The following is a 15,051-nucleotide window of genomic DNA, read 5'->3' as shown; positions in this document are numbered from 1 at the left end:
AGCGACCGTTGGTGCCGCAGTATCAATCCTGCATAGGGACGGGATAGTTGTTTTGGAAGACGTCGTCGACAAAGCTGCTATAGCAAAGCTGAATTCTGTCCTCACCGAGAGATCTGAAGAGCTGGCCAATGATCCATCCACGCATTTCAATCAAGGCAAAGCTACCCGCAACATCTCACAGCCACCGCCTGCTACGCCCGAGCTCATGTTCCAGTCCGTTTGGGCGAATCCTTTCACATCAACCATCAGCGCCGCAATGCTAGGGCCAAGTCCTCGGGTGCATTACGCCAATGGCAATACGGCACTATACTCGACTGAGCGGCAAACTGTCCATGCAGATCTCGACCACAATCACCTTCGCTTCCCCTTCGCGTTGGTGGCGAACTACTATCTTATCGACACATGTCCCACGAACGGCGGCACGGAAGTGTGGGTTGGTAGTCACCGAGACACCAGTCTCGCAGATCATGTCGATTCGCGCGATGCGCCAGGAGGCCTGTCAAGTATACGGCCAGAACTTGTCAGCGAACGGCTCAAGACCCTTCCGCCAGTGCAGATCTCAGTCAAGGCAGGAGATTTAGTTCTTCGGGATGTAAGGCTGTGGCACGCAGGAATGCCCAACCAGACTAACGTGCCCCGCATCATGTTAGCTTTTCTCATATTTCCTTGGTGGTATCAGGCGCCCATGAAGATGGCACTTCCTTACGCAGCGCAGTCACTGGTCCAGAGATGGACAAAGGAAACAGGGCTCGAGTTCGAAGTTGAATGGTTGAAGGAAGATGAATCTCCATCGAAGTTTTTTGTCACCACTGCCTCGGCGAATAGACATGTAGTATATGGATGAGAAATGGTGAATAACGGGGTTAGCCGAGATAGCATGCAGTCAAGCGTCATGCATGTTGTGCGGAATCAAGACGGAAGAGGATTAATGGCATGCGCGGCCAATTTGAGCCCCCCAGTACCAATAAACGTGTGAGCAGGCGGGGGACCAAAATGACCCAGTATCATTGTCGGGTAATCTGGCGGGGTGGAAAGTCTGTCAAGCTAACCTCTTTGTGGATTACCGTCATGTTCATCAGAGTGACTTCAACGAAGAACGACTTCTAGATAGGCACGCGAAAGAACCACCAAATAATCACATCATTGATTCATACGAGAGGCAATGGCTGATATCGATGTTGAAGACATCCTGTCCCGACTGACCGTTGCCGAGAAGTGCGACATAACAGCTGGTGCGTCCGATTAATTACCCATCCAACTACGAGCGAAGGTCTTCCAATATTGACATGATCTTAGGACGCGACTTTGCACACACTGTGCCTATTCCGCGGTTAGGCATACCAGCACTAAGAACGAGCGATGGCCCAAACACAGTGCGCGGTACACGTTTTTTCAACTCAACGCCAACGATATGCCTACCAGCTGGACCTGCACTTGCAGCTTCATGGGATCGACAGCTGCTGCGAGAAGTAGGAGGATTGCTGGCCGATGAATGTATCGCGAAAGGAACGCATGTTCTCCTTGCACCCTGCGTGAATATTCCACGCACTCCGATTGGAGGTCGTGGCCATGAAGCCCTCGGAGAGGACCCCCTTCTCGCGGGTGTTCTTGCAGGCTACATGTGCATTGGCATCCAAGAGAAAGGGATCATAGCCACGCCAAAACATTTTCTCTGCTCTGATCAAGAACAAGGCTGCTTCAGCATGAATTGCATCGTCACTGAGCGCGCGCTACGAGAAATCTACCTCATGGCGTTTATGTTGACTGTCAAGATCGGCGACCCGGGTGCTATCATGGCGGCATATAACAAGATCAACGGTATCCATATTACCGAGGATAAGCGCATCTTGAATGATATCTTGAGGGAGGAATGGGGCTTTCGCGGTCTAGTCATGAGCGATTGGTGAGTAGTTTGACACTCTCACCCCTGAACATACGCTTTTGGGACGACGCAAGCGATAACTTTTTGATGAATAGGCACGGTCTATATGCAACAACAAGTCCCATCCGAGCAGGACTAGACCTCGAGATGCCAGGGCCCAGCCAATGGAGAGGGAAAAGTCTAGCACACTCACTGCTGGCCGACCGACTCAGCACACGTACTCTTGACAACTGTGTGCGGCGCGTCCTGAACATGGTCAAAGAAGCCGCTCGCTCCAAGATACCCGAGAACGCGCCTGAAGAGCCTTTGAACCGCGAACAAGACCGGAAACTACTCCGTCGCGCTGCAGCCGAGTCGATTGTACTCATGAAGAATGAGGACAAAGTGCTTCCGCTTGATTCCAACAAACCCATCGCCGTGATAGGTCCAAACGCTGCTATTGCCGCCTATCGCGGTGGTCGCATTGCCCATCTCCGACCGTACTATGCAGTGACCCCACTAGACGCCATTACCCAGCGAAGCAAAGGAGAAGTTCATTTTTCCCGCGGAATATACAACCACAAAGAACGACCTCTCCTCGGCCACCAGCTCCTCACCAAAGACGGCAATTCCGGATTCGACATGTACATCTACGCGGAGCCACCATCAGTTGCCTCGCGTACCCCAGTCGACCAGTACGAGTTCCTCAACTCATGTGGATACTTCCTCAACTACGAGAACATGGATCGCGTCGATGGTCAGAACTGGCATGTGGACATCTCGGGGCGCCTCGTCGCAAGCGAAACAGGGCCCTATGACTTCGGCGTTAGTGTACAAGGTACCGCGAATCTATCCGTCGACGGGAAACTCGTCGTAGATAACACCGAGGACCAGCAATTCGGTGAAGGCTTTTTCCGCGCGGGTACGGTGGAGAAAGTTGGCACCGTCCACCTCACCAAAGGCGAGACATACGAAGTACTAGTCCACTGGGCTGGTGCGCACACGTCTGATCTCATCAAGAACTCGCCACTTACATTTCATCCCGGTGGGCTACGACTAGGCGGATGCTACCAGATGGATGTATCGGCTTCAATCCGCGCAGCTGCCGAGCTAGCGGGCCAAGTAGACCAAGTCGTTGTTCTAGCGGGCCTGATGGGAGACTGGGAGAACGAGGGCGCGGATAGACCCAATATTGAGCTTCCACAACACACTGGCGACCTGATTGAGAGCGTACTGGATGCGAATCCCAACGCTGTCATCTGCATTAGTTCAGGAAGTCCAGTTACGATGCCGTGGGCTGGTCGTACTAAGGCTTTGCTGCACGTTTGGTACGGGGGTAACGAGACGGGACATGCCATTAGCGATGTTTTGTATGGCGATGTCAATCCGTCGGGGAAGCTACCGCTTTCGTTCCCACTTTCGTTACGCGACAATCCTACATGGCTATGTTCTCAAGCAGAGAGGAAGCGTATCTTGTATGCTGAAGATGTGTACGTTGGATATCGCTTCTACGACACGATGGAGAGACCTGTACTCTTTCCATTTGGCCACGGCCTCTCCTACACCGAGTTTCGCCTCTCGGATCTTCAGCTCGAAGTAAAGGGTTCGAAAGAGAAGGCGATGATTACGGCGCAGGTCAAGATTGACAATCTGGGTGACTATGACGGCGCAGAAGTCGTGCAGGTATATGTCGCACAGCGGAAACCTAGTGTTGGTCGTCCGGCGAAGGAGCTCAAAGGGTTTGAGAAGAGCTTTGTTGCCAAACAGTCCAGCACTACAGTCAAGGTCGAAATGGAGCTGAAGTATGCGTTGTGTTTTTGGGACGAGGCGGAAGACCGCTGGGCTTGTGAAAAAGGCGAGTATGATGTTTCGGTGGGCACGAGCAGTAGGGGAGAGTTTTTACGAGATACTTTGGTTCTTGAAGAGACGTTTTGGTGGTCAGGTCTATAGATGAATTGAGGAACAAATGCTATTTTCATTTCTAAGGAAGCAGCCAAGATGCGTCTATCTAGCAACCCTAAACACTGGAAGCAAGATATATTCAGGCTTCATGACTATCACGACGTTGCTTGATCTTCTCGTCAGAGGCCATACCCATGGGCGGTGTCTCATTCAAACCAGCAAGCGTAGTCTTGATAGTTCCCAAAGCAGCTTGGTGGCCTTTGACTACATCGACAAAGTCCGCCGTCGCCAGCAACAGATTGAAATGCTTCACCCACGAATCCTCGGCCGCGGAGATCTTGAAGGACACCGTCATGAGCGGCTTTCCATGACGGTATTTGACGTCGATAAGCCTGTTGACGGCGTCAAGAAACCTCGGGTCGTCGCGTTCGCCGTATTTGCGGGCTGGCACGCCTAACGAGAGACGGAGGTCTCCGGGTCCTAGCATGAGGCAGTCCACACCATCTGTAGCGGCAATGACATCTGCATTGTCCATTGCTAGCTTGGTCCAGTCAGCATGAGGTGTGACTGCAGTTCCTGCAGTGATGACATACCTGGCTCTCGATTTGGCAGATAACTGCGATGTGATTGTCTGCTACTCGATCATGTGTCAAGCCGTGGGGCGCTGTATCCGTGATGCCAGGCACCAACGCGCATGGCGATAGTGATCGGTCTCCACCAGAGGTTGCATAGCGACACTTGGACACGGCTTCGGCAGCTTGCTCGGCGGTATCGATATGCGGGAAGATTATTCCTGCAGCGCCTGAATGTGGAAAAAGACGCGATGGTTAGCTTTTGTTGAGAAACACTGTCGTATTACGAATGTGTCGGTCTACGACGATGCATGTGCTTTGATAATCATGCAGCCAAGTGGGTATGTGTAACATACCTGCATCAAGCGCATGCGTTAGCAGGTCGGAGTGTGCAGACGGGACGCGTACAACGGCAACCGTTTTCCCTTCGCTACAGAAGTTGATGGTGTGAATGATGCGGACTAGATTCTCGGTATCGATTGGGCTGAAGTGAACGTTAAGTTAGTGCTTCTAGCTCTATGGTACCCATCACTTACGTATGCAGCGCATCCACCATGACATAATCCATACCCAGCACAGCAATGGTGCGGGCGACCATTGTATGTGGGAAGGCCATGATCGAGCCAAAGAGGTAAGAGGGTGGAGCGGAAGGGTCCATAGTCTTCCGCATGGCATAAGCCAAATTGGAAGGTTGGAAGAGTGACGTCGCACGATGGTGCTGCATGGTGCCGGCGGTGGGATGCGAGTTGATGAAGGTTCGAATAGCCAATCAAGGAGAAAGAGGCTCGTAGGCGTGAGAACGTGGTATAGCTTTGTGGAATATGTACGGCGTAGTTACTGTCATCTAGCCTCGTGACACGGTGATTGCGACCTTGCTTTATAATGCCTGTGCATGCTTCCTACAACTTTCTATCGCGGTTTCGGGGCGCGAAGTTCCTCCAAGAGACTATTGTCGTTGTATGTTAGCGCCGCGTTGTGTGCATGTGTATCTCGCCGAGATAGTTCCATTGTGTATGGTTTTGATGGTCCTCGCGACACTCCCCATTGGTTGGCCTTGATTAGCGAGATTGATCTCTTAGGAAGCTGGCAGATCTATACATTCATCGACACTGGGTCAATGCACAGTCGGTGTTGGGACGTTTCGCTGGCCTTGATAAAATTCGAGGCTAATGCTAAGGATGCGGTGTCAGTTCAATGACAGATGTCGCGAACAATGTCTGACGCAGACCGATAGTGGTTAGTATGCGGCGTGTGGATCACCGCTTCTGCAGTTCGCATGAAGCTAGCCAGTCTGGGGAAATGGGCACCGGGGCTGCCCGTCATCGCGCTAGGATGCTCCCGTGACCCACCGAACCCAATTTCCCAAAGAACATGAAGCGCTAGGTGCTAAATTTGTGGTTGTCTGAAGAAGCCCACACACACCGTGTATGTAGAGGTATGTATTGGTTCGGCTTTCGGACCCACGGCTAATCTAGCTCCAAAAGCACCGTGCGAAGAGCCTCGCGGAGTGTGTTCAGTTCCCGTGCCGTCCCCACTGTAATCCTTACGCAGCCTTTACATCCGGGTTGTCCACCCACATATCGAATGGAAATGGCGTGCTGCTCTCGTAGCTGCTCGGTTAGGCGCCTAGCTAGTACGTCGTCTCGTTCGCCCTGCGTGACAATGGGGACGAGTACGAAGTTTGCAGACTGGCCACCGATGGCAGTACCAATGCGATTGCGTGTAAGCAAGGGGTCTGCAAGCATCTTAACCAAAGAGTCCCTGTCAGCCATGATCTGGCGCTGCAGTGCAAGTGCAGATGTTTGGCCGCTTTCGGAAAGCGCTCGTTCGGCAATATCCAATACCACGCTTGACAACTTGTATGGCATTTGCACCTTGGAGAAGATGTCTATAATGGCAGGATGTGCAATGGCCATGCCGACCCTGGATACCTTTAGCGTTGCACAACATCGAAGGTGAGCTGAAAGCGGGCTCACTTCCGACGTACCTGATTCCGGCAAGTCCATGAGATTTACTCAGAGATTGTACGACGATCAAATTATTGTATCTTGGCAAGAGCTGCAGGGCTGAGGCCTGCGTCGCCGTTGGCGTGAAATCTATGTAGGCTTCATCAACAACGACAATGCCCTTGAAAGCTGACGGTAAGGTGTCTGTTAGCTCCTGTCAATGTGGGTATTAGAGCAGCTCCAACGAACCGTTGAGATCGAGAATGCGTTGTATCTGATTGATGGGAATCAGCGAGCCCGTGGGGTTGCCCGGCGACGCTAGGATGAGCAGCTTGATGTGGGGATCTTCCGAGAGTGTCGCGCAGATCTAGGAGTGGCTTTGTCAACCGTGCATCGCGCTTGGCAAGATTGGGGATAGACAAACCTGCTCTACTGGAACGTGGAAGGTCCCATCGTCTGCCAGGCTCTGCACGCACTCCTCCACGCCGACGCCTTGGAGCGTTGCACAAACTTTGTACAAGTCGAACGTGGGAGGCGAGATGAGGATCTTGTCTTGACCAGGTGTACAGATCATTCGTGTGATGATATCGACAACATCCGACGCGCCCGACCCTAGGCCGACCTGGTTGATGGCTAATTGCGAGTCACGATTAGCTAGCGAGCTCAGGCTTCACGACAAGAGAGATGCCATCTCTACGTACAGTCAAGACCTCGCCACTGCGCCACCCGCCGACGTAGAGACACCTGAGACGCTGAGGGATATCGATGCAGGTTGTCGATATTGATTGAGCCCTGCAGCATATTGCGCCACCAGCGCATGGGCGCGTCGAAAATGCGGGGCTCATCCTTTGGTGCAACCGCCAGACAGGAACCCGCGGAATTCTCGTTGGCATCGAGACACACAGCTGCACGTGCTTTCTCGTGGTCGGATGTGGTTGTCTGGTATTTCGGGAAGGCGAGAACATTCGGCCTGATACTGAATTCTAGCGAAAAGTGGCTGGGAAGTAGTGTTCCAGGCATGACGGGCTTGGGGGTGGATGGCACACACATTCCTTCCTAACGGCAGATTTATATATCGTCTACATGTCGAAAACGATGCTACACCCGATGTTTGGGTAGCCGGATGCAGCCTTCACGTCAACCTGCGCAGTGGCAGGCAAGCGGTCAGCTCGGGCAGCAGGGATATGGCAACCCTCTATCCAAGTTTCTCCACTCTCTCAAGACTCTCTCGGATCTTGAGTAACTGTCAAATGTATCTTGGTTCGTTGGTATCTCGAAGTATCGATCATCACGCTTCTCCATCGCTTCTTCTGCCTCCAGCCTCAATCTCAACTACTTCAGCGAAACACAAGCCTCTTTTACTCAGAACTACTTCTCAACGATTCAAATCATGGAACAACGAGAATGGAGACGTGTTAAGGCCGATACCGTGAACTACTCTATCGAGGAACTGGTCAAGCAGCCAGAGCCGTACACGTTTGACCATCCTCTAACCGTCGTCACCTATTTTGTATCATGGTCGCTATGGGCCGTGTATCTTACTTGCAGATATCAAAATCTCCCGCCCCTCACGCAAGCAGCAAGTACTTCTATTTGGCTTTCAGGATTGATATTTCTGACGGAGGTGCTTCTCCTCCTCCCGGCCATCTTCAGTGCGCTGCACATGGCTCTATACATCGTCTTCGGCAAACGCAACAAACACCGTGCGTCCTATCGACTTTCCGGACAGGAAGCGCCTACCATCGACGTCTGTATAACATGCTGTGGAGAAAAGCTCGACGTCATCATGGACACGGTTGCGGGCGCTGCCATGCAGGACTACCCCTCGGCGAGCTTTCGCGTCTTTGTTCTTGACGACGGCGGAAATGCAGCTCTGAAAGACGCCGTTGGCGACTATAATCGCTTGCACGGCACATCGGTCGAATATCTTGCAAGGACCAAATTGGAAGGCGAGTCCCACTTCTACAAAGCTGGAAACCTTCGCTTCGGGCTCGAGACAACGGAGAATTTTGGCAAGGGCTCCGAGTACTTTGCAAGTCTGGATGTCGACATGATAGCGGAGCCTGACTGGCTTCGCCGAGTCGTCCCGCATCTTATTCTCGATTCCAGTATGGCTTTAGCATGCCCAGCACAGGTAGGAATCCGGCAGACTAGAAATGCATGCGATTACTCAACCAATGCTAATACACATAGTGGCATTACAACATTCCCAACCCAGACCTGCTCGGTCAGGCCGGCCCGGCGTCTATGGAGATTTTCGAACCGATGCATGACAACATTGGCCTCTCGCATTGTTTTGGCTCGGGATACATTGTCAAGCGCAACGCGCTCAAGCAAGTTGGAGGGTGGCCCAAAGTGCCCGTCGGCGAGGATATCTTTTGCTCCTACATGCTGGCTGGACATGGATGGGGTATCGCTTTTGTGAAGGAGTTTGTGCAATACGGTCTCACCGCAGGATCCTTTGAAGCACTCAGCAGACAGAGAATGCGATGGGTAAGTTACAGCCCAGACATGGTGGTGAAGTGAGCATGCGGTCGGTCGCTGACAAGTGCATGCAGGCTGACGGTGATTTGCTCTTGATGAAAGGCATCAACTTCTTCATTCCATCACGAGACCCGGCACCTCGCAGGACAGTTCCGCAAAGACTGTCTGCCATCATCAAGATCTTGCGCTCCTTCACTGCCGCAACGGATTGCATAGCTATGATACTCTTGCCCGTCACATTATGGATTGCGAGTAGTCGCAACGACGGTGCAGCAGGGCAAACGTGGGGCTCTGAGCGACACAGCTTGAGAGGGCTTCTCTTGGCCACAATACTTATGGATAAGATCAACAACGCCATGATCTACTGGAAGGTAGGGCGGCAGACGGAAAGCCGGTTCTGGGCAGCGCCTTGTGAGTATCGCCATGAGCTCGTCTAGCGAAGACACATATTAACACATTTGGACAGGGACTACAGCAAGAATGATATACTTGGCGCTACCGCAGACTATCGTTTCTTTTACAGCCACAGGAACAGTTCAATCGGCAGTCAACGAGCGTCAGGCCAGCCTGCGCAAGGGACTCGCGACCCGACTGCTGTCATGGACCATGGTGGCGTACTTTGTTTACACCATCTCTGCCTTGACGGCCCTGGGATCGGTCCTGATGAACAAGCCGGGTAGAGGCGGGCAAGGTACAGGAGCGGCACTGCGTCTAGTAGAGTGTGTTTACAAAGTATCGGTGCCGCTCCGGTACATGACATCTCCCCCGACCGTTGCGGAGCGGCGAGACCTCATGGAGCAGGATGAGTTGGGCGTATACCGACCGAAGGAGAAGTATAGCATGAAGGTAAGCAAGCGGATCACGTGGCTGGACGTGGCAGAGGTTGCGACAATGGTCGTTCTGGATTGGATATGAGGACACATGCGACGTAGATGGCTAGATCAGACTCGGCTGATGTATAAATGTGCCGCGGCATCTCCCAATAAACTCTGCCGTTCGCACCACCGATTTGTTGTGAGCACCGCCACACGCACCGCCACCGGACGGAGCTACAATCACCCGATCGCTTCCCATGTTGCCGTCACCTGTCCAAGCGCACGCCGCTCATGAAATTCCAGCTCACAATACGGGAAAAAACGAATCTGAAACGTCACGGCGCAGATGGGCTGCACTACTTGGCCCGCACCTGGCGCGCGCCTTGAATGCCAGTGAATCGTATACAGCCATCGACATCAAGAGCCACCTTGCCTTTTTCAATGACCATGTCTGTTCTTGGCTGGGACAAGGGCCGCCGTGCCCGCTGCGACCTGCATTTCCGTCGGCGTTGACATGCGATGCGACACCACTGGAATTAAGCTACAGCTGGAATGGCACGACGCCGGTTGCGGTCCGCTATGTCGTCGATGTGGTTGCGCTAGACAAGACTCTGACTCGTTCGGCGTCTCTCTCCGCCGCCCGTTTGGCGATTGACAGGTTAACGCGTGCGGGAAGCGGCCCCGGGGCGTACCGCATCGACATGCTGCCAGACGTGTGGGTGGCGGTGACGGCGCGTCTCGCCTACTGGGAGCACACCGTTCACCCGGCCCTCGCATGCGACCTGTGCAGCCCTTCGTCAACATTCGTCGGCTTCGACCTCGCTGCTTCACGCGCACGCGGCAAGCTGTATTGGCTACTGCCTTCTTGCCTCTCCCCCCAAGTCTTGCTAGACCTCTTGGACGACGTCTTCGCACTATTGCCATCCGACATCGTCGCCCACTGGCGTCACGTGCGCCACTACCTGAGCTCGCATGGCGCCAGCGAGTTGAGGCCGCGCATGCTCTCGATCGATGCTTCACACTACCCAGCTCCGCGCATCAAGCTATACAGCCGCTGTTATTTCAACTCGCACGCCTCCTTCTCCGCTGTAGAAGCCCACCTCACTATGAACGGGGCCGTTCCGCTCCCCCCACACAGCCACTACGCGAATCTGTGGGCCCGTCTGCAGGCCAGGTACCGATCAGATCCGCGGCCACAGTCGCGCTACTGCATGGTTGTGCACGACATATTACCCTTGCAGCTCAGGAGTAAACTCTACTGGTTTGCCCACCAGATGCCCTGCGGCGACGGTCTCATCATCAACGACTTCCTAGCCGACTTCGCCCAGCCTACTGACCTGCTTCGACGCCAACTCCGCGCTGGCCATTTGTCCGAAGAGTCCAGCTTCATCCGCGAAATTGGCCTGGCTCAACGAGACGGCGCTTTTGACATTGCCACTTACATCAGTCCTGCTTTGTTTTCCACGTAGCTAGCTTACCTACCTCCACATGCTCCGCAATACCTGCTTCCAAGTCTCTCCCCTCTTGCCATACCTAGGGAGCTAATCTCGTTTCATCGTCTTCTTCTCTCATCTCAGCGCCCAACCAACGGGTTATTTGCCTCGTCAACACTGACACCATGACGAACAGACCCGCCGACACCCAGAAAGGGAGATACGTCCACCGGCCCCCCTTTTGCATGCCGCTCATCAGTAGGCCTGCGAACATGGGGCCACTCACAATGCCGGCCATCCGATCTGCCACATTTAGACCCGTATAGAGCATCGTAATCCGATCTTTTGGGATTGATCGGGTTACGCTCGACTGCAATGCGCCTGCCATACCCCACCCCATCATATAGACGAGTATGGAGCATATAAACACCACTACCCTCATTCCCTCTAGTGTGCTGAGAGATGACATCGCCGATCCCAACATACCCAATAACGTTAGCCATTGGCAGACAGTAACCAGAGCGATGTCGAGCCGTGCGCTTGCGTAGCCTGCCCTTTGCAGCCTGTGGAATGACCATGAGAATCCTATCAGCGTCATGGCCGCCACCAGACGTTGACCCGCCATGAGGTAGTTGGTGTGGGCGAATGTCCAGTCGAAGCTACGGCTGCTCCATTGCTGCACGATGTTGTTTACGCCGTGTCCTAGCTCATTTAGGAAGACAATGGCCAGTGCCATGGCCGTCGTAGGCTCGAGGAATAGTACCGAAACTCGCCGACCTGCTGTCGTTATCGAAGCCCATATTTGCTCCCACACAGGCAGCTCCTGGTTCTCTTTCGTCCCGCCACTGGCGTGCGCGAGTAGAGGATCAGTGGCATCTTCAAAACCTCCATCTGTTGTCCTAGATCCTTGCTTTGGCTCGGGTGGGTCCGCAATCAAGCAGAGAGCGGGAACAGCCAAGCAATGCATCGCCAGGCCTAACAATGCGGGTGCCCATAAATTGTCTTGCATGAGACGAGCCCCCACCATCTGGCCGACGGCATTGACGATGAGGCGCATGGCGTTGAGGAGAAAAAGAACTTTGCTCCTGCGTCTCTCGGTTAGCCAAATTTGGACTACGCCATGGCGGAACGGATACGGTACAGATGTGCCGCGGGCAGGCTCTCGGCGATCAAGGCGTTGGCGACGCTCAACAGAACGCCATCGCCACCACCGAAGATTCGCCAGAGAGACTGGCCCAAAACAAGCCGGACGTCGAATGTCTGGTGATAGTAGCCTGCATCAAGCTTGCGTCAGCTCGTCGGTCTACCATCAGTCACGGCGAAAGAGTCCTCATGACTCACAGATGCATATGTAGTATGTGAAAGTGCTGACGGCGCCAGCGACATTGGCAGCTAAGATCATGCGTCGACTGAATCGTGCGCAAAGGGCCGCATATGGAAAGGCTGTCATGATCTCTGGTCTTTGTTAGTTGCTTTCATGAGTGACCAGCGGGAAAAGGGCTTCGAAACGCGCTCTCACCAACGATGGATGACACAGCCATGTTGTATGCATTGATCATGGCCAAGTCTTTCTGTACGGGTATTGCCTTGCACCTGTCTTCGGTCAAGTCTGCATCCGAGGGCACAGATCCAGGAGATCGTTGACCGTGATAGGAACGACATAAGTCCAATTCGACGATGCGTAGGAAAGGCGCTTTGCATAAAGCCTGCCCCAATGACATGACCACGAGGAGGAGGCCACATCCTAGGGCAGTGTGATATTTCGAAGCAATCATTGTGGGAAGAGATTCTGGTGCAAGTGGAATGGCGCTGCCGATGTGAAGAAATTCCATACCCTGTTCAACTCACGTGCCGAGAGGGTGCTGCAGCCTGCGCATCATTCATCTTTGACCTCGATCGCTTGAGACTGCGAAACGTTGCGTATGTGGATATCCATTACGCATAACTCCGTTCTCAAATCGCTGGTATCTTCTTTTAATTGCTTTTCATCCTCCTCGTTCTAGAGATGGCAATCATGAAAGACAAACACCAGACTATACTTATCATTGGCGCAGGCATAGCTGGGCTTGCTCTCGCGCAGGGTCTCAAGAAGGTCCGTATCACCACGACCGTCCGCTTATTATTTCCACTCACTGACAAAACAAATAGAAAGGGATTCCATTTCTTGTTTTTGAAAGAGATGCATCAGCCGTGAGCCGGCCCCAGGGATGGGCTCTCACAATCCATTTCAGTCTGCCACTATTGTTAGACTTTCTTCCCGACGATATTGCAAGCCGACTACACACCACGAAAATAGACCAGGCTCCAGGACAAGATCAGAGTCACTCAATATTTCTCAACCTGGAGACTTGCACCTCTAAATGGTCTTTACCGCCCACATACGGTAACCGCATGCGGGTCGTGCGAGGCCGACTTCGCAACATGCTCATGGACGGCATTGAAGATAGAATTCTATGGGGAAAGAAACTGGCATCATTCGACGTCGGGGCAGAAGGCGTCAAAACAGTCTTCAGCGACGGAAGTTGTTACAGCGGACAGCTTCTAGCTGGGGTGGACGGGTGTCACTCGACGGTCCGGTCCTTGCGGTACGGAGCGGAGCTCTCGCAACCCACACCCATCCCAGCCTGCTTCCTAGGCACCCAAGCACTGGCCACGGCATCCCAGATGAAACCACTGCTTGCACTGGACCAGACGCTTTTCCAAGGGTCGCACCCAACGCACCCTGCCTGGATGTGGTTTTCCGTCATGGAACGCCCGAAGCCAGGTGGAGCAGACCCTGTGTGGCGTGTGCAAATATGTCTCTCGTGGCTTTCCGCCAACGGGCATGCAGATATACCCAGCACGGACAATGGGCGCATTGCCTTGATGAGGCAGAAATCGGCAGACTTTCACCCGACGTTCAAAACTATCTTCCATGACATCCTGTCCGATAGCCATGGGCCCGTTGTCAACGTTCCTTTGGAATTCTGGTGGCTACCTTGTGATGACTTACCCGGTGATGCAAAGGGCCGTGTCACTCTCGCGGGTGATGCGGCGCATACTATGCCTCTATGTTTGTCCTGCCTACCTCCTTGAACGAGCTGTTCGTGTATCGCTAACTTGGCTAGATCGCGGAGAAGGCTTCAATCACGCTCTCATGGATGTGCACAAGCTTCTTGAAGCTATCGATGGCGTGCGCGCCAACGACGCAGATAGAGAACGCATAGTTCGTGACTATGAGATTGAGGTACGCGCGCGCGGTCGCCGATCTGCGTTGATGTGTCGCGACGCCTGTCTTGAGGTACACCAGTTCGATGAACTTGGTGATCATTCTGTTGTACGCCAAAAGACTTTCGAATAGTACCAAGGCTGTTGGGCAGGGGCTAGTTGTTCCGCCGGTCTCCCTTTCTTTCGCATCTGCTCCCGTTGTTCCGATTGCTTCTCAATATCGAGACTATATCATGCCTGGTCGTCAGACTATCCGTGCACGAAGAAGGAAATAGGATCGCACTCGCTAGGCACGTGTATCCTGAACCTTCATGGGTTCGCAAATTATGATCATCGAGATAATCGATGGTGCTCAAGAGATGTCCCAACTCGGTGGTGCTTGACAAGACTACTCATTCTCAACACAGCAATGCTTCGCCGCCGTCGCGTCTCAGACATCAGCTCTTTGGTGCTTGTCTCGTATCTTTGCTTTACGTGTAGCGTTGGTTCTTGAGTCGAGTTGCAAAAGCATAATAGTACACTACCCGCACATCATTGGCGATCTGTCGATCACCCGCTTCCCGAATCTTCCTACCACGTCGCACAAGGGAAAAGGGCGACGCTCAAGCCTACTTTGGCGAGTTCGAGCCCGACTAGAAGTGTCGCATGCCTCCCATGCCTCCCATCTAGGACGTGCGACCATGAAAATAGAAGCAGAACAAATTCAGTTCATCTCCGGAAATGCTACGACGGCGACGTGCTCAGACATGCTTCTTCCACGGCCCATGGCTGTGTATATATCAAAAGGTCTTGTTCGTGCATGCCCTTCACATCCTCCAAAGGACCGGCGCG

At 53.3% G+C, this 15,051-nt stretch overlaps 8 protein-coding genes across 8 annotated transcripts; 5 read left to right on the top strand and 3 right to left on the bottom strand.

Moving 5' to 3' along the window:
- The first annotated feature begins 170 nt into the window (after positions 1–170).
- Positions 171–1,137, top strand: BKA58DRAFT_394186 (uncharacterized protein). The gene has a single exon (XM_046171169.1). The coding sequence runs from the start codon at positions 206–208 to the stop codon at positions 842–844; it is 639 nt and encodes a 212-aa protein (XP_046020634.1). The 5' UTR covers positions 171–205; the 3' UTR covers positions 845–1,137.
- Positions 1,138–1,162: 25 nt separating this feature from the next.
- On the top strand, positions 1,163–3,811 carry BKA58DRAFT_325280 (putative beta-glucosidase I; the record flags this gene model as incomplete). The annotated part of the gene is made up of 3 exons (XM_046168001.1): positions 1,163–1,232; positions 1,297–1,903; positions 1,978–3,811. The coding sequence occupies 3 exons, from the start codon at positions 1,163–1,165 to the stop codon at positions 3,809–3,811; spliced, it is 2,511 nt and encodes an 836-aa protein (XP_046020633.1).
- Positions 3,812–3,883: 72 nt separating this feature from the next.
- BKA58DRAFT_59397 (putative macrophomate synthase) lies at positions 3,884–5,430 on the bottom strand. The gene is made up of 4 exons (XM_046175590.1): positions 4,872–5,430; positions 4,692–4,819; positions 4,357–4,565; positions 3,884–4,304 (listed from the first exon to the last, which is right to left on the bottom strand). Exons 1-4 carry the CDS (start codon positions 5,057–5,059, stop codon positions 3,903–3,905), a joined length of 927 nt encoding a protein of 308 aa, XP_046020632.1. The 5' UTR covers positions 5,060–5,430; the 3' UTR covers positions 3,884–3,902.
- On the bottom strand, positions 5,431–7,501 carry BKA58DRAFT_59408 (histidinol-phosphate aminotransferase). Its single transcript, XM_046175591.1, has 5 exons — positions 6,983–7,501; positions 6,706–6,914; positions 6,531–6,648; positions 6,323–6,470; positions 5,431–6,258 (listed from the first exon to the last, which is right to left on the bottom strand). Exons 1-5 carry the CDS (start codon positions 7,329–7,331, stop codon positions 5,802–5,804), a joined length of 1,281 nt encoding a protein of 426 aa, XP_046020631.1. The 5' UTR covers positions 7,332–7,501; the 3' UTR covers positions 5,431–5,801.
- Positions 7,502–7,841: 340 nt separating this feature from the next.
- BKA58DRAFT_394184 (nucleotide-diphospho-sugar transferase) lies at positions 7,842–9,742 on the top strand. Its single transcript, XM_046171168.1, has 4 exons — positions 7,842–8,415; positions 8,475–8,774; positions 8,840–9,176; positions 9,232–9,742. The coding sequence occupies exons 1-4, from the start codon at positions 7,945–7,947 to the stop codon at positions 9,678–9,680; spliced, it is 1,557 nt and encodes a 518-aa protein (XP_046020630.1). The 5' UTR covers positions 7,842–7,944; the 3' UTR covers positions 9,681–9,742.
- Positions 9,743–9,897: 155 nt separating this feature from the next.
- On the top strand, positions 9,898–11,495 carry BKA58DRAFT_450009 (tryptophan dimethylallyltransferase-domain-containing protein; the record flags this gene model as incomplete). The annotated part of the gene is made up of 1 exon (XM_046174331.1): positions 9,898–11,495. A coding segment is annotated over one exon (1,152 nt), but the record flags the coding sequence as incomplete, so codon positions are not given.
- BKA58DRAFT_424703 (uncharacterized protein) lies at positions 11,114–12,890 on the bottom strand (the record flags this gene model as incomplete). The annotated part of the gene is made up of 4 exons (XM_046172900.1): positions 11,114–12,273; positions 12,355–12,468; positions 12,533–12,822; positions 12,862–12,890. 4 exons carry the CDS (start codon positions 12,888–12,890, stop codon positions 11,114–11,116), a joined length of 1,593 nt encoding a protein of 530 aa, XP_046020628.1.
- Positions 12,891–13,027: 137 nt separating this feature from the next.
- Positions 13,028–14,856, top strand: BKA58DRAFT_424702 (uncharacterized protein; the record flags this gene model as incomplete). The annotated part of the gene is made up of 4 exons (XM_046172899.1): positions 13,028–13,105; positions 13,162–14,065; positions 14,121–14,239; positions 14,737–14,856. The coding sequence occupies 4 exons, from the start codon at positions 13,028–13,030 to the stop codon at positions 14,854–14,856; spliced, it is 1,221 nt and encodes a 406-aa protein (XP_046020627.1).
- Positions 14,857–15,051: the final 195 nt, after the last annotated feature.

This window comes from Alternaria rosae, assembly GCF_020736505.1.
Source record: "Alternaria rosae strain MPI-PUGE-AT-0040 chromosome Unknown BKA58scaffold_12, whole genome shotgun sequence".
Classification (NCBI taxonomy): Eukaryota; Fungi; Ascomycota; class Dothideomycetes; order Pleosporales; family Pleosporaceae; genus Alternaria; species Alternaria rosae.
The sequence above is the reverse complement of the archived record's forward strand: the minus strand, read 5'-3'. Positions and strand labels throughout refer to the sequence as shown.